At 42.6% G+C, this 26,486-nt stretch overlaps 1 protein-coding gene across 1 annotated transcript; it reads left to right on the plus strand.

Moving 5' to 3' along the window:
* Positions 1–952: 952 nt before the first annotated feature.
* Positions 953–23,021, plus strand: LOC139295450 (reticulon-4 receptor-like 1). Its single transcript, XM_070917644.1, has 4 exons — positions 953–1,010; positions 1,234–1,287; positions 20,922–21,376; positions 22,122–23,021. Exons 1-4 carry the CDS (start codon positions 953–955, stop codon positions 23,019–23,021), a joined length of 1,467 nt encoding a protein of 488 aa, XP_070773745.1.
* The last annotated feature ends 3,465 nt before the right edge of the window (positions 23,022–26,486 follow it).

A 26,486-nucleotide genomic window follows, 5' to 3' on the forward strand; every position in this document is an offset into this window, starting at 1 on the left:
GAATATGTTTGTTCAACTCTGGCATTATTATCCAGTAACAAACCCAAATCTGATCCATGAAGAAAGAGCCTTTTCCACCTCTGCCTGCCTCTCTCCCGTCTCTGTCTCAACAACAAGGTGGATTCAGTCTCAAATACCGACACAAAGCACAGACAGTCTGTAGATGTTTGCCTGGCTATTATATTCAGCTCTCTCCATGTCGTAATACGCTCATCGCTCTGTTTTGATGTGTACAATAAACTTACCAGAGGAACGCCACAGGAGGTCTGTGCAACACTGGGAGTGGCGCGGTAGGGAAGGCAGCTTAGGAGCTTATGGACAACCAACACAGCTGTTATAGACAAAACAACGTGGAGCCGCACCAGTCTACATCCTGCTTGCTGCCAAGCATGGCAAATCATGCGGCGCTGTTTTCTCATAACAGGTGCAAATGTTTATGACTGACAATGAATGAATGAAGAAATAAACAAACTGAAGAAAAACACGGTGAAACTCAACAGAGGGTCTGCTCCTGCAGTCGTATTGGAATTGTATTATTGCAAAGAGTGGAGGCAATAATAAATGATTTTTTACAACTGTGTTAAAGCTCTTACTCATTGAATGATTCACTGTGTGTTTCAAATGCATCATTTATCCATTTGTTGGGTGGATAATGACATTTCTCTGTGAAGAGAGCATAAACAGGTGCCAAATATTGCACCCCAGAGTGTCTCTCCTCATTTACAGTTTCCTGTTTTACATTCTTGTGGCAATCTATGAGTGTTTACTTCATTTTTCCAGTCATTTCTCACACCCCCTCCTCCTCCGTTCCTCTCTCCCTGTTTTACATCCCTTGTCCTCTAATCGGACTTTTTTGAGAAGTAGAGAGAAGAGAGAGCGTCTCCAGGAGATTTGAGAAGCCCATAAAGTAAAGCGGCTCTCTTCCAAAGGCAGCTAAGAGGCTCAGGGGAGGATGGCAGTCGCCGTCTTCTTCCAGAACATGTGCCTCAAAGCAGTGACATGGTGTCACAGTGAGAGAGGAGCACAGAGGAAAAGAGGAGAAAGTGAGGGAAAAACAGCAAAAGAGAGACGGAAAGAGAAAGAGAAAGACACAGAGAGAAAGAACTTGGTCAACTTGTCATCCATTATAGATTGCCTATTATTCATTGAGGCCCAACCCGCCTTGTGCTGTGCTGTTCTCCCTCTTTCATCTTTACTCTCTTACTCAATCTTTCTGTGTGTGTCTGTCTCTAGGCAGAAAACCCACCATGCAGTATTTTGGGATGTGGATGAGGGCAGCTCTGCCGCGTACAGTAAAGTGTAACGCTGTGCACTTCCTAGAACACACACACACACACACATCACAAATACATTAGACTGTGATCTCAAAGAGAAACAGCACACAACAGAAGAAGAAGAAGCTATATACCAGCTGTGGTGAAGAAGAAACTTCACTGCTCCTACAGTAGATTTGTCTGTACGATAAAATCATTTTACTGAACATATGAGATGATGATGATGATGATGATGACCACAAGTGCTAAGATGTTAAGATTTAAACAAAAAAAGAAAATGAAACAATAAAGGTTGATGGAGTCTTTTGCTGGCATGTCTTGACAACACACTCTGTATCTGGTTTTAAATCCCTTTTAAAACACACCTTATAAAATTGCTGATTGTCTTATTGTACAGCACTTTGTAATTGTGTTTTTGAATTATTATTTCATCCCCACAAACCCAAAATGTCCCATATATTTTGTATCTGCTTGTTCTAAAACTTCATTGCAGTTTTATGCACACTGAGGTTTTGACGCCATGTTTTTGTGGCAGCAGATATCACACCGAATGGAAATATTCTAGATGTTTTGAGTATTATTTTATACAGCGATTTCCCCAAACTTCAGTCTGATTTAATATGCTGTATCTTTGGAAACTTTGAGATCTTGGCTTGACTTTAAAATAAAGTTAAGTGAGTTCACAGCAGTACACAAAAAATATACTTGTCCCACCAGCGGTACCTAATTTTGAGGAATAGATATTTTCTGGTTTGCGCTATAACTGGAATGTTTACTTTTTGTTTGCTTTTTTGTTAATATCCACTGACCCACACATTTTTGTAAACTTTGTGATCTTCTTAGATGCTATTCATTTGAACACACTTGGCCGCTGCTGAGCACACAGTTTGCTGCGGTGCAGCTGTGATAAAACAGCTTCAGAAGGTCAGAAGAGAGTCGGTGATAATGTTGCTTTAGAAACCTGAATAGCTGTTGAGGGAGAGCTAAGTGTAACAGATTTGGTCTTGTGATTTTTAAGTTACAGGTTCACTCATCTCGTGTTTAGGTTGCCATAATTCTCGTCATCTGTCTCCTGTCTGTCTTCCCTCTGTTTCTTCTACAACTCTCTTCTTTCCTCTTCACACACATCTAGATTTCTCATCTGAAACCCATCGTCTGCTTCACCCTGTCTTTCTGTTTCTATCCACATGTGCACACTTCTGCACAGATATTCATAACCAACATTCATTTATGGCAGGCACATGCACACAAACACGCATTTGTCGCTATCCTGTGAATACCATGTATCTCTAAAACATTTCATGAGCTAAAAAACTGTTTTCAGATTTGTTACAATGTTTCTTTTTTTCAAATAATCCAATCGCTTTTTAAATGTTTTATTTAGCTTTAGAGAAGAACTCAGTAAATAAAGAAACACTTAATCCTTCTGTTTATCTCAAAAATTATAAATTCACCAAATTTGGAGACACGTAGTTTTCAGTGTGACAGAGAGTGACAGAGATTTCCCCCCCTGCCTTAGAGACTAAGGACCTACAATACCAACCTACAATAATGCTACATAAAGACCTATAAGATCTGACTAAACCGCTCACATTATAGCAAGAATTTACATTTTACGGATGTATAACCTTACACTGGAGAACAGGCGTTAGACATATGCAGAGTGGGTTTAATGGAAAGCATTATGCTTAGCTGTAAAATAACACTGCGCTGGCCCAGGAAGTGAAGTACGTCGGCACCTACGCTGCTCTACATTTGTTTTTTAGACCTTATGCATTAGAAGACGACGCAACATTGAAAGCTTCTTTTCCATAATACAGTGAATAAACATTTGCATATCCAGACAATAGCCTAAACATCTTAAAATGAGCAGGGAAATGTTTTCCAATTCAGCCAGCAAAAACATCCAAATTATTTAGGTGAGAATTAGCTCCTGTCATGTTTCATATTTAAAATATATGTAAGTCTGAAATGTAGCACCTCACTGTCTGTCTCAGAGTTCAGCACAACAACAAAAGAGGCCACGTGCAACAACTAGAAAGTCAAAAACAAAAAGGGTTTAATCAGGATTAAAACCGATTCCTGCAGAAACCTGTGCAATAGGTTAGTAGGGAGGAAATTACCAGATTACTACATGTAAATACTTGAGTACATGTAAACACATTATGTGATTTCTCGCCTCAGACTGATTTCCAACAGTAATCTGGTTTCTAGTGTGCATGTAAATGAGAGAGAAGAAGTCAGTCCTGTCAACAGGCGGGTGTGATTCAGCGCTCTGCGGTGGCAGTTTGAATATATGCACCGTAGTTCCCCAAATCCTCTCATTCTGGATTTCTATTCTGTCAGGTAGTTTTCATTCTAGCGGTCTAATTAGGGTGTGATTTAGCCCTGAGCCGACATGTGACTGCAGTTAATTACATGGAGGACAGAAATGGATTTGAGGATCACTGACACACAGGAACATGCCTGCATATACTCAAAACACATGGCACATGCATGCACACACCTTGCCCACACATGAGCGTTGTTTCCCACTGCTCCCTTTTCACCTTCCTGTCGAACTTTGTTATGTAATGGCCATAAGACCAGATGCCACTAAAACCCAACAAACAAATAGTTTAACCTCAGGAGACAGAAGGAGAAACAAGAGAAAACACTCTCCTCGCTGCTCTTGAAGTGCTGTCAGACTTTGTCTTATCACAGGAGACGTTGCAGAAAAGTTGCTCTTGAATGTTGAGTTGCGGGGGTGTCGTCCAGGTCTCTTTTTTGCAGAGGCAAGAGGTTTGCTTTGTGGCAGTTTACATTTACATTTTCAGGTCTGCTCTTTGTCATCATTTTTTGTTTCCAGCAGGAGTTTGAAGGACAATCCTGTTTTGGTTTTTTTTGCAACTTCCTTCTCCTTTTCAAAGTTTTGGCCCTCATTTTTATTGGTTTTTGATAATGTTCTCAACAAAGTGATTGCTGAGATCTGGGCAACATCGCTACAAAAGAAGTCTGAAAATCAGATAAATTACCAAAGGTTTAGCCAGATTATCTAAACAACTTGTTTTAGAAACAGAGTTTTAGAGTTACCATTAGCCTCTGATAGCTAGCTATAGCTGGTAAAATCTGCTAGTGAAAGTTTCAGCCGACAAATTCCTGTCGTCGGCTACAAATGATTATAAGTTACAAATAAATTATTTTGTTTCTTAACCTCCTAAGACCCAAGTTCTATCTTAATTTCTCTTTGCTATCTTGGCTTATTGGGACCTGATAAGTATAAAAACTAAGCATCATCTGTTGACATGATGTAGTTCCACATACGGGGACAATTTTGAATTTCCATATAAGCAGAATTAAGTATTATGGTATAACCCAAAATGTGATGTCCACGCATGTGGATGCCAGGTCTTAGGAGGGACTTGGGTGGATTTTTGGGTGGTAAATCTTCTGCTGTTATTGTAAACAGTATATGTGCAGTGCAAGAACAGAAGGCTCGACAGACATAGCAACTGTAACTAAGGGGGGCGGGGCTTAACAATTAACTTATATATTTATAATATTTTTTATTAGCAATAGAAATTATGACTAAATTTCTGAAAAGTTGTAATAGCTGCAGTCTTCCTTTAAGATGAGGTTACATTGTGTGTTTTGTTAATATTTAATGTGTGTACGTGGTTGTCTCACCCCTCCCCCGCTGAGAAGCACTGCTGTTGATTACTTCATTGTCGAATGTTGTGAGGGCGATCCCAAGGCCTTATGGGATGGGGTGTAAATACCAGCTGAACACAGCAGGATGTTTGTGCGCGTGTGTGTATGTGTGTAGTGTTATGCGCACAAGTCAGAGTGTAATCGCTGTATGTTTTGTGAAGGCCAACCAGAGAGAGAGATAATGCAGTGCACTACAGGTAACAAATCCCTGTGCAGTGAATACATTGAGCAGAGAAATCTATGGAGTTAAAGAAGTGGACAAAATGGCTTCAAAATCCAATTTCCCAAACCTGCTCTACATTCAGCAGGGAATGCTTCTTCCTGAATGCAGCATAAGTTGGATTTCTTTGAGAGGACATTTGGCAAGTCACTCACTCTTAGTAGTTTTTTCTATTTCTACCTATCTCTCAGCACACGCGTTATACTGTACATTCATAAAAACAGGCAGAGGTCACATGAAATATTGAATCAAATATGAATATGTTGACCGTGTGTTTGTGTGTGTATTTATGCATTTCGTTGCACAATGATGAATTTATTCATGTCTGCCCCGAGAAGTGTTTCCGGTACGCATGCAAGTCTATGCATGTTAATAAATGTATATAATGTATTTCTGGGAATGTGTGTGTGTGTGTGTGTGTGTGTGTGTCCCTATTCTCAGCTCAGCAAATGCTCATTTATGGTTTTCCAAACGTTTGTTTTTTTAATCTACTTCACTTCAAAGGGGCACATGGAGAGCTGGGGGCCTTCTAGCATATGGGCTCTAATTAAAGGAGAGACAGACAAACAGAGAGATAAAGACAGAGAGAGAGAAAAATTCGGGTTTGAGTGTGTGTTTGTGTGCGTATAAAGGGGTGGGGGTGTTGTGCTGGCATACAGTTTACCTCAGTGCAGTGAGACAGTTTACCATCACGCAAGCCCCTGCAGCAGAGAACAATTGTAACAATCCTCCTCTCCGTGTATGTGTCTGTGTGTGTGTTCATTCGTGTGTGTGTGTGTGTGTGTGTGTGTGTGTGTGTGTGTGTTTGTCTTCAGGGCTGCCATAAGCTGGCAGTAGAAAGTGGCATTTGTAAAATGCATAAGCACACACAGACTTATGTTACTGGCATTGCCCACCAGCCCTCTGCTCGTTGGAGGGAAAATGTCAACCAGCTTTCTGTTTCTTTCCATCTCCGTCTCTCTCTCTCTTACACACACACACACACACACACACACACACACACATATCTACATCAGCTTGTGTTCCTCTCTTGTCATTTCTCACTCATTCTCCTCAGTAGGGCTGCGTATAGTTTGATACCGGTGCTGAAACGATACATGAGTTTCGGTATCAACACCAAAAAATATACTTTTTTCCCCCAGAAACCTTTTTTCCAAATATACGCATGTTTTTATTAACGCAATAAGCCAAACTCCTCAAATGAATGTGTTTCAATTTGTCTCAACACAAAGCAGTGGTACAACTGCCTGAATAAAAGACCATCTGCACTCTTTATATTTGCACTGTTTCCAACTTTGGACTCTAACTGCTGCACAACAATTTCCCTCAGGATAAATGAAGTTCTATCTTATCTAAAATATATATCCACATTAAGCTGGCTAAATCTTCTCCATTGTGGGCCTTCTCCACACTGGGACTGCGAGGAACAATATATTGCATTTTGGATTAATTGCTAATTAATTGTTTTTTTTCCACAAAATGTAAGAAAATAGTGAGAAATGCCCATTATAATTCCCCAGAGTTTAAGGCGACGTGTTCAAATTGTTTGTTTTGTCCAACCAACAGTCTAAAACCCAAACGGATTCAGTTCACTACCATGTATGACATATATACCAAATCTTCACATTTGAGAAGCTGAAACCAAAGAATGTTTGGCATGTTAATGAATGTTTGAATATAAAAACTCAGGTCTCTCCTTTTAGTTTGTAGAAGGAAACAGAAGCTTTGAAATACGATGATGGTGCCTGGTCAGAGGCTGTGTGGCAGTAAAGTTAAAAAGCCAACTTCCTGTCGCCTCTAACTTTCTCTGTGATCACTCATTATAAATGTCAATATAGCTGATTACATGGCCCAGCCGTTGTCATTCATTTGCAATCATAAAATAAAGATTGACGTCTTAGTGCAGTAGCCCAGTAAATTCTGGTTGCCTGGTAGTTGACAGGTTGCATTTATGTGAACAACTACATCGTGAGTTCAGCTGTGATGAAACAAAAAGAACAAAAAGAGATTCAGCAGTTTTCCTAATGTTCAGGCATAAAAACAAACTTAAAACACTCGTGAAAACACACGTCATTTTCACTTGTAGACAGCTTATTCAAATGTAGCTGGGTTTAGTCTGAATGTAGACTCAGATACACACAAAATGTCGACCAGAAACCTCCCTTTCACACACACTCTCCCCATCAGTTCTCACTAATTCCCTCTCTCGCACACATCCCACCGCCCAGTTTTAGAAAAGAATCCTTAAAATGCAGCACTTCACAAATGAAGCATCAGAATTCAGAGCCACACTGCATGGGTCAACCCTAATTCAGATACAAAGACACATTTGGGGGGTGGAGGAGTAGAGGGGGAGGAGGAAGAGACGGGAGAGGGGTCAGAGGAAGGTGGTACAAAACGGGTGAGAAATTGAGAGGATTATGTAGCCAAGGTGAAGGTGGATTGAGTGGACGGACAGCGAGTTGGGAAGGAGGATGGAGTCGGGGATATGCATTCATAATTCATTTCCAGCTGGTGTGTGTGTGTGTGTGTGTGTGCGCGTGTGTGTGTGAGTGTGAGTGAGAGAGAGAGAAAGAGAGTTTTTGGTGTGATGTATAATATGTGTGCGTGGGATGGCATGTGTTTGTGAAACTATGCAAGTAGTACACGTTTGTGGAAGCAAAAATGTGAGCGTCTTCCTGCAAGCTTCTCAGCATATAAATGTGGGTATAGTGTTGTGTGTGTGCAAGTGTTGAGTGTGAATGCATGTTTTTGTGTTTTTCATTGGGGGCTCACATGCGTGTTCGTGTACGACGTGTGTGGCCTTGAGGGAGAAAATCAAAACATTTATGGAGCTGTGATGAGCGCCGTTGCCCCTGCGCTGAAAAAAGATCAGGGACACACTGAACTGTGGGTACGCTTCTCTATTCGTTGCTCGCCTCAGGTTAGGGAGAGAGCGGAGTCTCGCTGCCTGGAATAAAGCGTTTGTTTAATTCAAAATCCTGAATCACGAAGATGTCTTTTGTTGAAAAACACTCCTGCTTTTCTTGCCCTAAGTTTAGCCTCTTAGGCAGCACTCAATATGTGGACAAACTGAACCTTGCAGACCAAAACCCTGTCAACTCTAACCCACCTACCTAATCTACCATAAAGAGTCGTTTCACCCAAATCAGACAAGATATTTTCTCCTTCTTGGGTATCTAGCTATGCAGATAGTTTGTTTTATCTGCCGGGGCTTTGATATATTCACTGTGAAACCTCTGCCGCCACACCAGTACAATGGAGGTGAATCGAATTACATTTTGTGATGTTCAAAGCACTGAAAAATGACGTCTGAAAACCTCAACAGTGACATGTCTTTCCAGAAACAGTGTCCCAGTTACACTGGATAATCCACAGACCTCTCTGCGAAATGTTTTCATTCAAACTGCTCTCCACCGAAACAAATAGTGGCAATGAACTTAGAGCTGCTACTATCAACTGAAGAAGATTAATCAAATAGTAGAGAGAGACAGTAAACAAGGGAGCATAAAAATGTGGACATAAGGCCAGAAAAAAAGACCCCAAACAAACAACAACTTATTTTTTAATAATAATTTGGAGCAATGAATACAAGATGTCATGACTCGGATTGGAAAGGCAGGTTCAAGTCCAGGAGACAGAAGCTCTAAAGCACAAGGCAAAACAGAAACATAGCAACTACGACGAACTGACAAATGATCTTGGCTGGTCTATGTAGTGAGTGAGTGACTGATGAGGGAAATGGATGAGGAAGTCTGGTGAACAGAGCTGAGGGCATCTGGTGGACAGGTAGGGAATGGCAGTAAATGGTTTTGAGGAAGTGGGAACAGGCGTGTAAACGGGTGGGGGCAGTCAGATCGTGAAAGGAGGGAAAGGCCGAGGGCAGCTGGTGGATGGATGGAAAATGGCAATGAAGGCGCCAGGGGGAGAGGGAGTGTGGCTGGAGAGGAAGGACAGAGTGAAAGACTGTGACGAAGGAAGTGGAAGTGAATGAACAGAGGAGAGCAAAAAGAGGATGAAAGGAGGATTGGAGTGATTCAATTATGGTGGCTGGGTGTGGGAATATTCACTGCCAAGAAACCTCAAGCACAGCCCGGATGATGCGAGCTGATGCCACGCCACATCCTTTCTGGTGTGCACCCATTCAGACGCTCCAACAATGTGACCAAAAGTGTTCTGCTCCACTCTTTCTGGTTCATCTAAAATGAGAAAAAAACAAATAATAAACATCAACAACACTCAAACGTTACAACGTCTGGTACTTTTCTGACCCTTCAAAAGTCAAAGATGAGAGTCCCCATCAGACATCCCCTTCAAATACTTCAAATCAAGCACCAGTGGAGTTGATTCCCAAGTTCAATTCACCAAAATTAATTTGTCATTTGCTGTTTTAGTCTTGAACACATTTCACCACTTCATCAACTCACCTGTGTGTGAACCTTCACATTGACCTTTTTGAGGCAAAACAAATCAATTCAATTGAGAAAAATTGTTTCGTTTAATCGTTCAATCTACTGCAGCCCTAACAACGTCTCTCGATGCTGTTTATGTGTTCCTATGTTTACACCACAGAAAGAGTCGAATGTTTCTTTTAATCCCTCTCACACTATACTACAGAGAAGTTATTTACAGAGCGAATCTCGAGTTGGTTTATTTTTAGAAATATCATGTGCCTTTGGCTATTTTTATGTTGTCTATTACAATGCAAAGTTCAAGTCACAATTCAGATCAACAAGAGAACATAGAAAGGCGGCAGGCATGAGGATGAGTCTCTATCAGCTGATAATCAAGTTTCACTCATTTATACACAAGAAAAGTTCAAAAAGAAGTTCAAACCCTGCCTACTTTCTCACCGTCGTACACCTGGCCAATCACTGCAGGGCGTGGGGCACGCTTGTTGGATAGTTTGTTTGGGAAAGTTGAAGTGTCGGACAATTCTGACATCGGAAAGGTGTGGAGGAAGGGGGTTTCAGACGCCGTTCGACAATCAGGCAAGCACTTTGTTCGAAGCATACAGTCGCCTTTACATACATAAACCGCCACTGAAGCTGCAACACTCTCAAACAGGAACACTCATAGCTTCTTCACAACATAGTTAAAAGCCCTATTTCTGTATTGCATTCCTCGTAGCTCCGAAGTGAAGTATCATATTTAGTGATTTAATGACGGTGAGGATTGTTTGGAACGCAGCGAGCAGATATCTCAACAGCAGAGATGACTGTACTGCAGGAGAGGTTTGAAAGGTTTCTGTGAATGCTCGTATGTTCAGATACATTTTTCACGCTGTGACTGAGTCATCACTGGAATCCAGCTGCCGTCCTCCATGGAGGAGCATGCCACAAACTTTTTAGAGCCACTTTTTCCAATCCTAGAGGCGGTGTTTTATACTTTTTCTGTGGAGTATCTCATTAAATATAAAAACAGAACCTCCAAAATGGGCAAACAGGTTCATGATCAAAATCTAAGAGCTAGTTGAGAAATAAACAGAGAATAGCCTTACAGGAACCACAAAGGAAATGCAGGGGGATATGCACAGCAACGCAGAAAGCAGAAGAAGAGCAGGACGAGACATTTCCAGATGACTCTAACCTTCACAGAAGCCAAAACACCATGACTGATGGCGGAGTTTAACCGGCAACCTTCAGATTAGCCAAATCCGATGACTGATTGAGGGAGTTTCACCGACCTGCTCTTCCTCGCTTCATCCATCTCTCTTTAGCTGATGGAGAAAAGCTGTGTCACCTCCTCCTGTTCTCCCGTCATACATCCTTCCTCTCCCTTCCACTGCCCTTCTCATATTTCCTGACTGATGTCTCCTCTCAGCTATTTCTCCGTCATTCCACCTGGATGTATTTTCCCTCCAGTGGCACGGTGTGAAAAATGTCAACTAGAAAAAAGCGGGCCGAAGGGGGGGGGTAGCACTTTGCTACGCTAATATCATGCTAATGGTGTTGTGAGAACGGTTGAATTGCTGTCAGTTGAAAGCTATTTAAAACAGTTCAGTTTGACACTCTGGATTTAGATGGAGGGGGCTGATCCAGCTATTTCTTTCCACCGCAGTATACTGTATATGTAGTTGTACTCTCAAGTCATTAATCATTTTGTTGCTGTGGGTCTCGTCAGCTGCTGGATAACTCATTTTGGAACGAGACTGATCGCGTCAAGTGCTGACATTTCTATAGTGCTTAAAATCATTCTCCATGGGGAGGCCGTTTAATGAGAGACCTGATGCCGATCTCCCGCTCTTGTTTTGGCCAATCAGTCTGAAAAATGGCCAATGCCTGCCTGTGATTGGCTCAGTCAAAATCAAGTGAGCAGTAACAGCGTGTTATCCGATAAAACAGCCCGGTGACAGATGATCCCTCGGACATGTCACCGTGCTGAAATCGCTCACTTCACTTGTCATTTTAGATATTTGGATTTGCAACCCTTCATCTCGCTCGCCTTCTGCCTCCTTCCTCTTTTCTCCTCTCTTTTCTTGAATCTGTGCGTGTCTGATTTACAAGTGTAATCCCCGAGCATGACGGAGATTTCTCGCTCCAAGAGCCTCAAAAACAAATACTGTGGAAACAAGGTGCGAGAGCGCAGACAGGCATAGCTATGAGAGATTTATGCAATAATAAGTCCTGATGTACTTTTAACAGTCTTTTGTAATAGAGACAGATGGGAAACTAAACGAACAACAGGGAGGAGAGCGGAGGAGGGTGACAAAGGGTGATTCATACCTGCGGTGTAGAGTAGAGAGCAGGGAATGATTTAGTCACAAGAAGAGGAAGAGAGATTTTCCTCGTGCTGGGGGAATTGGACAAACAGCTATTAAGAGAAGAACCAGCTCGCCCCCATGCTGCACTTTCTCTTCCTCTTCTCATTGGCCTGTTGGACGGGCTTATTTCTTGACGCTCTCCACTGAGGATATCTGCCAAAGAGCGTTTCAGATCCAGTGATGGCAAGACACAGGAGGGCAACCAGTGTGGATCTACACACACACAGATATTAAAACTGCACACACACACGTTCATACGGTGTGTATGTGTGCATCTCAGCAGACATAGATGCCTTCTGCCAGATCAGGGTCAGTCAGCTGTGAAATTCCTGTGACTGGTGTGTATTTGCTCCACTGGGGGTATACATCTGTGTCTTAGAGTGTGTGTGTGTGTGTGTGTGTGTGTGTGTGTGTGTGTGTATGTGTGTCACTTTGCATCTGCATTCATGCCTGCAAGCTTGTTTGCACTTCTCATCGTTACTGATTTTCAACAAAACACTTTCACCCACATTTTATGTTCCCAGGCACCCAAACATTGTGTTTTCTGCTTTAAGAGGACTCTGATCACAGAAATTTACAGTAAACAAGGTTCTCTTTCAATACGAGCAGCTCAGATACTCAGATAATACTTATGGTCATAAAAAGTGAAGAGAAAAGTGGCGAGATAATGCAAATGAGCAGTTGAAATACAGTTCTTTGCACCTGGATGATGCTCCTCCAAATACAGTGTACATCTGTGTCGATTAAGGAGTGCATGGGTCTCGGCTTCCTGTGTCCTTGCGTGCCTGAATGCATTGGTCTTTGATGCCTGAGGAGGAGGTGCCACACCTCCTTATCGAAGTCTGACCATGGCCCCAGTTTCCCATTGACACGTCACCCTGTCGGTTTGGGTTGTCATCGTGGTCTCAGTGAGACAGGACGAGTCGGAGAGCAGCAGCTGCAGCCCTGTACTCCTGCTCGCATCTTTCCTCAACTAATAGGCAGGAGTTAAATAGGGAAAGCTGTGACCTGCATCATCTTATTATGCATGTGGAGAGTGTGTGTGTGTGTGTGTGTGTGTGTGTGTGTGTGTGTGTGTGTGTGTGTGTGTGTGTGTGTGTATGGGAGGGAGGGGTGGGCAAAGTTTTTCTGAGTATAATTAGAGCTTGATTAGTGTTGAGATAAGCTTAGCCTTTCAAATGACCCAATTACTGCATGCAAAGAGGGTAGAGGTTATTTTTGCATTTTCTCTCTCTCTCTCTCTCTCTCTCTCACACAGTCTCCCTCACTGTCTCAGTCCCACACACATGCGATCGCCCTGATCAGAGTAGAGTGTGTGTGTTTTTTAATGGGCCTGTATATTGTGTGCTGAACAGATGTCACAACGCCAGGCCAGAGGTTGAGTGGGCCGCAGCAGAAAATCAGACCTCCGAGTGTCAGGCAGTGGAGAATAGACCGCACAGGACCGACACTAATTATAAGATATCTAGATACCTTGAAAAATAGCTTTCGTGCAGGCTTTCTCAGATTTGTTAAACAGGCGAGGTACCACTTGAGGTGCTTCATGATAATGAACATCGATTTTTCTTTCAAGTTTAAGCACTTTGCTTCCCTGCTGGACAAAGGCAGACAACACCGCTGTGCTGGAGATCCCGAGGTTAAAGAGGCTGCAGTTATGCAAATTTAGGCCGCTGGAACCAGTTTCTGTCGTACCATAGTCAGTGAGTGATTAATCAATTATCATAATTGTTGCTGATTAATGTCCGCCAATGGACTAATCAATGAATCATTTCAGCTCTAATACACATGATTTGTAGTAAATTGGATAAAACATCCATCCATTTAACTGCTTTACTCATGAATAAGTAAAACAGTAACATTTCCAAGGCTTGTCCCAAATTCCACAATGAGCAAAACATAGAAACAAAATACATTTGAAAGAGTAGATTCTGGTAGATTTGGATGCGTAAACTCTTTTAGGGTCTTCAATATTTTTGTTCTTCAAGCCATGTCCTAAAGGCTTCTATGATGCTTTGTAAGCAGACAGGGTCAGGAATCAAGACAGGGGTGTAGCTACCATCACATCTATTTCAAGAAATCAATTGTTACTGCCACCCTGCCCCGTCAGAAAGTGATTTGCTTGTGAGCTTTGTTTGAATTTTTTTTTGTTTGGGGTGTCACAGAAGTGGAAACTTTCAAGACTACAAAACTGTAATTCTTGGGCCACAGAGGATCAGTGGTGCAGAGCCGGCAATATTGACCTGATTTGTCTCCAGTATGAAGATGGATGTAATGGTTATGCACTACATTACATGAGAGGGGAGGATTATATAGTGCAGAGATATTTCAGCTGTGTCTTTGAGGCAATGACGCCATTTAAATCTCTCATTAACTCTGCCAGAGATTTATCACCATTTGAATGAGCAACGCTAAATGATCTTTGGGATTATGCTAAGCTAAATCAACCACCAACAAGAGAGGAGCAGCATCTATATTGAGCGTCTGAGCAAGCCGCCGTCCCTCCTGCACCCTCTCTCACTCTTTGCCTCTTCGCCATTTTTGTAAATTCGATTCTCATTTTGCTCCTTTTTCACTGTTTTCCTCTTTTTTTTTTTTTTTTTTCTGGTTAAATCCTGCCACTGCTGCTTAATTAGGGTTGATGATCTGTGTCTGTATGTGGGTGTATGCGCCTGCGGCCTGCGTGCACGTGTGTGTGTGTGTGTGTGTGTGTGCACACCTGGAAGCACAAGAGAATACGTTTCAGTGTGTTTCAGTGTGACTAAATGTTTTTTTTCCACTCTGCAAGTAAGTATGCGTGTGTTATGTGTAATCAATTTGCAAGTGTTTGTCTGACTCACGTCACAGAAGGTCATAGGATTAGTTGGCAATTCATCAGAAGTCACAGTTGTGTTCTGTGCAGTGCAGACAGACATTTACACACCTAGCTATATAATGGTCTACGCTTCGCAGTTGATCCCTGTCATCCCCATCATCCTTTTTTTAGCTACAGTCTCACTCGCTCTGCTCTTTCCCTCCCACACCGCCACGCTGTGCCTCTCTCCCCTTGCCTCTGCTTTCATGTTTTAAGAGCTCCTCATTCCCTTTGAGTATGATATTGCCCATTCCTCCCCTCTCTGGCTCTCCTCCTCTCCCTTTCCCTCCCTCTCTTACCTTCCCTGCTCTGTTACTTTCCTTGTGTTTGCCAGAAAGAGTGGCAGGTGTCTCCTCCAGATGCCAAGTTGTAGTTGGGAGGGAGTTGTGATGATGGCCTGACAAGCAGCATGTGTATGTGCTTATGTGTTGTTGTTTTTTCCTTTTCTTTTCTGTGTGTGTTTTTTCTGTGCACATTATGAATGGTGTGGAGGGATGGGAGAGAGACAGAAGAGGGAGATGGCTCTTGTAATTGAACCCTGGCTGTGCTTGATGAAGCTTTCAGCAAATATCTAACCGGGGAAGCTAAGATGAGAATTTAGACAAACAACCAGCGGGAAACGGACGCAGAGACTGAGAGAGCAAGGGAGAAAATGAGAGAGAGAGTTTTGATTAAAAAGGCATCACTTGCTGAAATGGACAATTACTGGTATAAAGTGAAAGCCATGCGTGTATACTAACCCAGAGGACAAAAGGACATCATCAGCCGTGTGATTATGATCCAATCAAGCTGGAATTTGAACAGCAAAACATCTTCGGCCGTGTGGTTTAGTAGCCCGCACTCTATCATTTTTCTAAGAGTAGAATTACACGATACGGCCAAAAGTATGTGGACACCCCTCTCCAATAAGGAAATCTGCAATTCCAATAAGGGAAATGTTATTATTGCTACACAATACAGATATTTTAGGTTGAACTGAAATTTGTATTCTCCATAATCTTTGTATAAGGGATTATAAACTACTTGTGTATAATTTTCCACTTTTCTGTCACATTTGTGGAAAACAAATGTACTGTCAATGATTTAAGACATCTGTCCCTTTACAAAATTTGGGTGGACCTGCTGTGCTATTACGTTTGTATTTCACTCAGAAAGTGGAAGCAAGTCAGTTTAGCTTGCTAACGTTAGCACTGATTCCCGTTAGATTTTACTTTTAGTATCATGATATTTCAACACCTGCTGAGTCGTATACTTGTAGCAATATTAGAAATTATTTTTAGTTCCCAGATATTCGACCAATCAAACACATGATCAGTCAGAACCAAAAATTCACAGCCCTGCGGGGAACACTAATGTAGGGGGCGCTGTCACGAAATTGTTTTGGCAATTACAATTTTGACCAAAAAATGTACGATATTTATGCTGATTTCTGAAAAATCATTTTAATTTCAGTTCAACTTTAAGACAATAGTGTGCTACCAAACAAAACAGTTTGGGGAAGGTATGTATCAGAAAAGCCAGGTCCATAAATAAATGGCTCTCCCAGTTTGGTCCAGGCCTGCACGGAGCCCTGACCTCTGACCTCAACCTGATCCAACACCTTTGGGATTAAATGGAACTCCGACTGTGAGCCCAGCCTTATCACTCGACATCAGTGTCTGATCTCACTAATGCAAATCCCTGCAGCCAGGTGCAGAAATCTTGTGAGAAGCTTTTCCAAAGGAGTGGAGGCTGTTATAGTGTAGCATCGGATTATTATTTAAAGTTTTTTGGGGGAAATTTTAAGCCTTTATGCAGACAGTGGAGAGACGCCAGGAAATGAGGGAGAGAGAGATGAAACAAAGGGTCCCTGGCTGGACTCCGAGGACACTGTTGACACCCTGAGCTATGGGGGCGCTCCATCGCAGAAAATGAATGCCCATGGAAAGAGATGATCAACAATTACATGCTGTGTGGGTGTAATGTTCGGGTGTCCACATACTTATGTACTGTGTGAATGTACATACTGTTTATGTATGTAGTGACTGTGGAGTTTACTGTAATTGTCCAGCGTTATTGTTAAGGTGTTTCATACATGTTAGATGAGCAGCAGAGATGTTGCATTTCCCATGGTCAAGTTGTAAAATTTGCAAAAGATTTAGTGCAAACATGAGACAATTAAGCTGCAGCCCACATACTGCTCTCCATCTTTGTTCAACAGGGCACCTGGTTGACAAAAATCACTAAAAATATTTCAATCTTAAGAAGGCGTTCGGTATCAAATGAGCTTTAAAACATTACACCTCTTCAGATTCACACCAGGCACCAATCACTTTAATGGAAACTTACCCTGATTCATTTTCTAATTCAACAGCAGTATGAAGTTATGGCAGTTATGAAGAATTACTGGTGAAACAGATTTTTATGTACCTTGGCACTCCTTACTGGGAGTTGTTACAGGTTTGAGGCTTGGCTTAATGCCAGCTTGATGCCTCTGCTAATTGCTGATTTGCAATTAGTTGTCTATTTATGTATTCCAGGCTGCGCTACCGCTGCGCAGCCGAAGGCAGTCAAAAATCTACAGTAGTAAATCCAAGGATGTGCTGACTTGGAGTTAAGATGTTTGAAAACATGTTTACAACATTTGAAAAGAATTGTTGTTGATGCAGGATTGGAGGTTTTCCCTCGCTGGTGCTGAGAACAGGTTAAGCATTATCTAAATGTTTATACTGTACTATTGAAAGTGTAAACCTTTTTTTCACTTTTACTGCCTTACTAAAAGAGATAATTCCATGTGATACGAGACAAATGATAAATAAATAAAATGCTTGAACGACTGGATGCTGGTGGGAGATTTGCTGCCCCCGGTGTCAAAGCCATATGGCAGTCAGCAGCTTTTCTTTCTAATATCGTCACTTCTATCCCTCAATCTGAAAACTTTAAACACCCACAGTTCATCTGCAAGCGAGCAGAGATGTACACACATCTGGACACATTTCAACAACGTATACATGTGCAACTAGGGACACTCATTTTTTCAAACACACAAGTAAACACTATATCACACAATGAATAGCAGAAAGATAGAGGATATAATTGGAAAGAATGAAAGAGGCAAAAGGGGAAAGGAGGAAGTCAGATATAAAGCAACGATGATGAAAATACAAAAAGGAAAAAATGAAAGACTGCAGGGGTAAACAGAAGGCAACAGAAGCAGAAGCAATTGGAAATGCAAACTAACGCTAGAAGCACTATCACAAGTACATGTCAAGCAGACTTGTACTGAAAAAAAAATAATAATAATGGGACCAGTGGGAGCACCCCATTGGTGCATTTAACTTTGTAAACTTAACACTAACAGCTGAGAAATCACAGTTGTCATTTGTGACGCAGTTAAGGTTTGAACAAAGAAAATTGCAGTGATGGTTTTAACTTGCATTTACTGAACCCCTTCTAGTAGTCGCATGTAGAACGCACTTTACCAAGACATAAAGACCTAAGAGCTAAATGTCACGTCAATGTCATTTGTTTCAAATAAATCTATAAGCGCAAAACATCTAATAAAACGTGAGGCAAAAAAGGTCAAGATGTGCTTCTTTTCAAGACGAGAAAATACAGCTCAGCCACAGATACATATGGACATGCATATAGTACATTCTTCCACACTCACTTAAAAAAAGTAGCTAATAGCTGCTTTATACCTAATTAACAGACACAGCAGGCGGGGCAGAGCAGCACATGAAAATAAAGCTGTGGAGGAAGGGAAGTGTTAACGTACTGGAGAAAGGAACCAGAGAAGCATGAAGCAAAGGGCAACACAGATGGAAAGATAAAGCAGAGGAGGACAGAACAGGGAGATAAAATAGCTTTGATACCCCAAGGGACTGAATACACACTGTATGTTACAGCAATAACATTTGACCAATCAAACCTATAGATGGGCTGTGAGGGAAAAAAACAGTGTGAAACACATAACAGTGAGAGGAGGAGGGGGGGGGGAAAGAGAGGAAAGGAGACGACGGAGGGAGTGGGTTGCACATGCTGCAGAAGAACTCTACAGCATTAGCATCAATAATAAATGTGAATTGATCATTGCTTAATATTTATTATTCAATCCTCCTCCAACCCAACAGTGGGTCAATCAATACAAGCACGTGTCAAATGGCAAACTGTTTAAATCAAAAGATCTCGTCAAGCTGAATGGAAATGTGTATAAAATGATGCTCCATTTGATGTAATAGTGCAAATTTAAATATTTCACTTCGTATGATACAGCTGCAAAGACTGGATGGTAGAAGCAGAGAGAGAATCTATTCATGGTGTTGTTAAACATGTCAACAATATCACTACAAGTGTTAACTAATATATATATATATATATATATATAATATATGTCACAATGACATGTTGATGTTTAGCAGGTATAATGTTTATCAATGTCTAAATCTTAATTTAGCGTGTTAGCATAATTATTAATTTCTGTACAAAATGTCATGGAAATTTATGCAGTAGATGTTGAGATTTTTCAGTCTGGACTAAAGTGGTTAACTAACCGACAGACAGACATTGCCATCCATAAAGCCATGCTTCCAAACATAATGAAGACTTCAAACTTAAGTCTAATTTTGGCTCATAATAGAAAGTTGTAAATAATGTTTACAATAAGTAATAAACATTTCATTTATTGTTCAATTCATACAGTATTAAAGAGGGTTGCACAGTATTGATTTGTTGTTGGTACAACAGGATAGAAGATGGGCTGCTGTGACGACAGCTGTTGTGTGAGTGTGTGTGTGTGTGTTTGTCTTCTTTTTTTGATGAAAAGGTCAGCCTTGTCAAATACAACACACACTGCTCTCACAATATGCTACAGATAAAATGGAACATATATAGAGAGACATATGAACAAAGACGCACAGACACATTATGGTACCTGTGCATACGTGGTTACACAAGTGTACACGGCTGCACAGACACATGTGTACCACACTGGATAATACCGCTCTGTCCTGCGCTGACATTTCCGAACATGTTGTTCTTTACAGAGCAGCAGTGTCCTGGTCAACCTGACATCTGTCCATCACATCTGTCCGTGTCACACACACACACACACACACACACGGACACATGTCAGCACATGAATGAACATCATGTGCTGACTGACATGTGTTGCATCGTTTCTCCCCCTTTTTCTGTTCAGAAATTACTCCCCCGGATCAGCATCTTTTTCCTTTACCCACTTTTTTCTCCTCCGGCCCCCACAATACATCAAACACTGGAATGATCCAAGGTGGGGGAAAAAAAAAAAAGAGTGAGACTTGAAAACAAAAAGTAATATCCACTTCACAGGCATGCTGCAGATGATTCCCGCTTCATCCTCCACCACCTCTCTCTATCCCCTTTTCTCGGTTTCCCTTATTGTGGGAATGTATTACAGGTGTGGTGCGTGCTCACTTGTAAGCAGGAGTAGCATCGATTTTCTGTCGCCTTTAACCAAAGGATATAACACTGTGTGATGCGTGATAGGATGCTGTGTGTGTCTGTGTGTGTGTCGTGTCATCAAGATTGGTCCAAGGAACACAAAAATAAATATGTGCGTACATCTGTGACAATCATACTACCGCACAACAACAAAAAACACAACACCACACACAACTCTGCTCCAAAAGGTTTGTATACCTGAGCAGAGTTTTTATGCGTCTGTTTGTGGTGGTGAGGGGGCCTCTTCAGAATTTTCAAGGTTTTTACAAAGCATGAACAAAAATGCTCCCCTGGGTTTAGATTTTGGGTTTTGACACAGTTTAAGTAGGCAAGGTTAAGGTTAAGGGTAAACAGTTTGGGAATGATTGAAAAATATGTGAGCAGAATGGGCTCACGAAACAATACATGAGTGTTTGTGTGCGTACGTGTGTGTGTGTTTGTAAGAGATTTGTGTCAGCGTTGTAATTTGTCTGCACTGAACCATGCCTATTGTTGTCCTTGTAAACTGAGAGCAATGAGTTTTTCATTTAAGATGCGTCTGATAACAGGAGCTCTGCTGTATGAATTCAATTAATTCTGCTTGTCTTTCTCTCACGCTCTCTTCCCCCTCCGTCTCTTTGTATCTCTGTTTCATCTTCCTCCTCCTCTCCTCTCCTCTCCCAGGTTATGGTGGGGTGGAGTTACTCTTGGTGCTGTGTGGCCTGGATCTCTCTCTGCCCTGCCCTCGCCACTGTATCTGCTACACTTCACCTAGCACCGTCTCCTGCCAGGCCCACAACTTCCATGCCGTGCCCGAGGGCATCCCCGCCCAGAGCGAGCGCGTCTTCCTGCAGAACAACAAGATCCAGCGGCTGCTTCGCGGACACTTCTCGCCCACCACCACCATGTTGTGGCTTTACTCCAACAACATCTCCTACATACAACCGTCCACCTTCCACGGCTTTGACCGCCTGGAGGAGCTCGACCTTGGGGACAACCGGCACCTGAATGCCATCGCTTCAGACACTTTCCTGGGCCTGGGGAGGCTACACGCCCTGCACCTATACCACTGTGGCCTGATCAGCCTGCCTCCAGGGATCTTTGCGGGCCTCCATAATCTTCAGTATCTCTACCTACAGGTACATGGATAACAGCCTCCTTTTATCTCTACTGTATATTGCATCTGCAACCACAATCGCATTATGGTGTAATCTGTCCATCAGCCTGGCTCAGCACTTACCGCCTATGAATTGGATGCTGATCAAATGCTAGCTGTTATCCTGAGTGCAGGGAAAATACTACAAAGCAGCCCTCACACTAAAGCAACCTACAGTCTAGCTTCTGTGGTCAAAACAGCACAGATTGAAATCCAGGATGGAGTGTATGATTTAATTAATTACATGGTGGGTTTATGAGGAGAAAAGCTTGTGCTATATGAAAAGGATCTCCTATCCATATTATTGACGGGAAAAATCAATTAATATTGACACTGAGTGAGAAGGGTAAAGGTTACAGCTTGACTGTTTGATGCAAAAGCTTGTCACACATACGGAAAACCACAGCTAGTTGTGAGTAGATCACCCACAACCATTAGTCATTGGCCCCTTACCTTTAATCGAGTCCTCGACCTCAAAGACAAACCTATTCTTTGGGTTGTAAATTGTATAATATTGTGATGTTATTGGTTTCTTTTGTGATGTCGGAACTGAGTTAAAAGCCATAAAAGGGCATACTATTGCTCAAATCAATGTTACAATAGTAATAAGAATGTTTTTTCAATGAAAAATAAATCACAATACAGCTAATTAATGTAAAATTGCAATGGACTGCACCCCATTTTAAGCTTCTGGTTTTACCTTTCCTCCTTCCCTTACATCCTGGCAGGACAACCAGTTAGAGTTCCTGGAGGACGATCTGTTCATCGACCTGCTGAACCTCAGTCATCTCTTCCTGCATGGCAATCGACTATGGAGCCTTCGTCAGAACACTTTCCGTGGTCTGGGAGTCTTAGACCGTCTGCTGCTCCACCAGAACCGAATCCAGTGGGTTGACCGTCAGGCGTTCCATGACCTGCGGCGCCTCACCACCCTGTACCTGTTTAACAACTCCCTGACGGAGTTATCTGGTGCCAGCTTGACTCTACTGCCAGCCCTGGAGTACCTACGACTTAACGACAACCCCTGGGAGTGTGACTGCAAGGCCCTGACGCTTTGGGATTGGCTGCGGAGGTTCAGAGGGTCCACCTCCTCTCTGATGTGTGTTTCACCACCAGAGCTGTCTGGGAAGGACCTGAAATCACTGAAGAAAGAGGAGCTGCCCAGTTGCTTGTCAGGCGAGGGTCATGCACATGGTGCCCCGGGTGGGGAGATGGAGCACGGAGAGTCTTTGAACCACCTGAATCGTCACAGAAACCATCACAACCACCATCAGCGGCCGTACTTGCCCCACGGGGACCAGTACAGCTTGCCTTCACCCTCGCCCCTGCCACGGCCACCCAAGGGAGGCCGCAGAAACTGTACCCGCCGGGGCCGCAAAGCCAAAGGGGGGCTCAATGAGGTGCAGGTACTACGGGAGGGGGGTGAGAAAGACTATTCTCCAGATGAAGGTAAATATGACCTGTCTGCAACTGCAAGGAGGAAGAACAAGTGCATCCCCAGAACTTCTGTCGGCCCACCAAGTGGGGTCCAGAGAGCTAATAATAAAGCAGGATCACACCTTGCAGATGATATTTTCTGTTTACCATCAGCTCTGCTGCTGTCACTCGTTTTTGTGATCCTACGCTGAGACAGGAAATGGACACTTTTGTGCTGGTGATGCAACCTTATGACTCATTCTCCTGAACCACCCTGCCCTGGCTCTTTAAATGAGGCATGTGTGCATAACTGTGTGTGTACATGACTGTGTATAAAGAACATTATTAAATATCTACTGTCGAAGTATCCCTGCGGTATTAAGGCAGGAAACTCTACGAGTCATAATCAAACATGGAAGTCAGGGAAAACTATTTAGCCCATCGCTTTGATGATGTCACCAAGGGAAACAACAGGAAAACTTTACATTTGTCTCTGCGGCACTGGTTGCTCCACTGAATTTATGTACTTATAAAAACTGTACAGCCACATAAAATAACAAGCCAATATTCAAATAATAGCAAGAATTACACACAGTAAGGATCAAAACACTTCAAGGCTCAGTCTCTATGTTTAGCCCTCTTGACACAACAGTACTCTCTCGGCGCGCCCTCCATCTGTCACTCACGCTGAGACAAAGGCACAGTCATTCATAACTGTCACACAGCACACTCAACTGCACCTTAAGATCCAGAAACAAAATACTTGTGAAAGAAGTGGCAGTAAAATGAGTCATCGTTTCAGAAGTAATAACTATAATCACTATATATCTACTAATACAGTGGTTTTACTTACATGTCTCACAGGAAGTTGAACCTACTTTAACGCACATCGCACGTATCCTTTAGGCTTTCAGTCTAAACTCCACTAAAAAACACCACTGGAGTTGTGACACATCTATATAACTGACATTTCTTCAAACGAGTCCTGTTAAAAAGGTGTTCATTGTCCTTGCAACCCATCAACTTAAAAGCCATTCAGAACTAATCTATCATTTTAAGAGCCAACCAGTCACAGTCAGTGTAAATGAGCGAGTGAGCGAACAAGTTGTAACTGTGTTACTGTTTGTATGAGTGTGTGTCCACAAAAACAAAAAAACGCTAAAGCCATGCGGGTAGAACGACACTAGATAGCAAGAGTGCCTATTGAGAGCCAGTGGCCAACGAAGACAAACCATATAAGTAAGGGGTGAGTTAATTTGCTCTTCAACCTCACTGGCTACAAAATTGAGGCCTCAAGGAGCCCGAAAGGTCAGCTCATGCAGGCCAAGGAAAAGGCGTGAGCTTGGCTCACAAAACTTCGGACTCCCAGAAACTGTTATGCACTTTCCTCTTTAATGCTGTGGAGGCTAATGGAAAAAATATATATCCTTCAAGCAGATGATTCAATCCAAATATTCACGGGAGGGTTTCAAACCCAGAAAAAAAGGCCCTACAATCAGGGAGGAGTACTGACGACCACCACAACACGGCAATAGATCTCCTGCAATTACTGAAACTGGAAAATAAAAGCAGTTCAGAATCTGTGACGATCATCAAGGGGCAAAGGGACAGACAAACTGCTACTGAATTTCTTTCTTTGTCCTCTCTGGTGTGTTTAGTGTGCTCCAAAACAGATGGACTTGACAATCTGTAAGCCCTGATTGGAGAGTTGGATTTTAAAGCTGCTACTTCCGAGAAGAGCCCCTTTCTGAGGCTCGGGATTTCTTCTTCAGGAAATAACAAGGACAGAGAGGACCATGGGAAACGGTGCCCTGTATGAACTGGAGCGGTTCAAGCGCACACACACCCCTAACAAAGCCCGATCACCTTCACAGCCTTCCTGTCCCACTACTAACTCCTGTCAGTCCAGGGCTTTCAAATCCCAGAGCAGAGCTCCACAGATGCTGTCTAGGTATTGACTTTAGACCTGAACTGTTTCAGAGTCATTCACCCCAAAGTCTCAAGTGCTCGATTACAAGAGGTAAAAACCTGTACAGATGACACACGGGCCATCCGGGTACCTTAACTAGCCAGTAATGCTAAGTGTCTCTTTATTTCTTATAGCATTACCAAGTTATGAATTCCATTTTAAAAAAGGAGCCGCCCTTGTATGCAAAGGATGACCTAGCTTAAAAGCTAAAATGCTGACAAAAAGCACAACAAATTATTCGTTCGGTGAGCTGGAAACCTAAAAATGTGTGGTTTGGATGGGACTGCAAGAGCAGGGCCATGTTTGCACCCTGCTTGTGTTTGTCTCCCGCTGAGCCCGGCCTTTTCGTGTCTATCTATCTAAATGTTGGGGACATACCGAAGCCCGTCACTGGTGTCGTTCTCCCGACATGTAGGATTAGAGACCCCTACTGGTGAACATGTTTGTGCTGCTGTGAAAACCCAGAGGTGATGTAAAAAAATTGTGTGTGTTTATTCCTGTGAGGATGACTTTTTTTGTACAAAAAAAAAAAAAAAAAAAGAAAGAAAGAAAAGAGAAACTCGCCGTTGTGTCTCGGTAGTTCCCGAAAAAATAAACAGGGAGCTAGGGGCTGGAACTATATTTTTTATTTACTATGATTATTATCATTATTTCATTTTTTTTTTAGTTCTGTATTTTTTTGTTTTGCTGACTCATTCAAGATAAACGGTACACTGCACTGTCCCCCTCCTGCTCCTCCTCTATTCTTTCTACCATCCTATTCATCCCTCTGTCTTTCCCTCCCCTCTTCCTCCTCCTCCCCACCGCCCTCCCTGCTTATTCTCTTCCTCCCTCTCCACCTTTCTCTTCCACCCTTGTTGTTCCCTCCTTCCCCTCCTCTATCTCTTATTCTTTTCCTCTTCTCTCTTCCTTTGTGCAACCCAAATGTTTTGTATGTGGTTATCAAACAATGCCAGACTCAAAAGCTGTTTATAAATAACATTAAACAGAAAGTGTCCTCAAATGGCTGAGGTGGTCTGTGTTTGTTTGCCTCCCTTTTGTTAGTACATATGCACATCTGTCTGTGCGTGTGTGTGTGTGTGTGTGTGTGTGTGTGTGTGGCTAATAGACAGACCTCCAAAATGAGCCCTGAGGCTGAATGATAAGGCAATGAAAGGAAAGAAAAATGGTTAAAAAGTGAAAAAGGTAATGGAATAAGTACACACATTCATCTACTGCTGGGAGAGAAACACACCCACCCTTCATGTCCTAGTTTCACTCATACACTCAGCAGCCTCATATAAAATATGCATCAGAATGACTGTAAGCGCACGCACGCACGCACGCACGCACGCACGCACGCACGCACGCACGCACGCACGCACGCACGCACGCACACACGCACAAACTCAAAAGATATACACACCTGTCGAGCCGTATTAGCCGTGAGGCTGCGAGGGAGGTGTCATGTGTCAGGCCAAGGTGAGGTCAAACAGAGCGTGTGCTACATCTACTTTGATTGTTTGCACAGTAGTGTTCACATTTATGCATGCGTGTTTGCACAAGGCAAAGGACTGCTCCATGTGTGTGCATGTTTGTGTACTATATGTGCGTGTACACTGGTGTACCAAGTATGCCCACTGTCACAGCAGATCCAGCCTGACAGCCGGCTAGGGCAGGGGAAGAGGTGTGCCTCTGAGAGACAGTATCACTGCTCTGTTTGTAAAAC

This window comes from Enoplosus armatus, chromosome 13, assembly GCF_043641665.1.
Source record: "Enoplosus armatus isolate fEnoArm2 chromosome 13, fEnoArm2.hap1, whole genome shotgun sequence".
In the NCBI taxonomy this organism is placed as follows: domain Eukaryota; kingdom Metazoa; phylum Chordata; class Actinopteri; order Centrarchiformes; family Enoplosidae; genus Enoplosus; species Enoplosus armatus.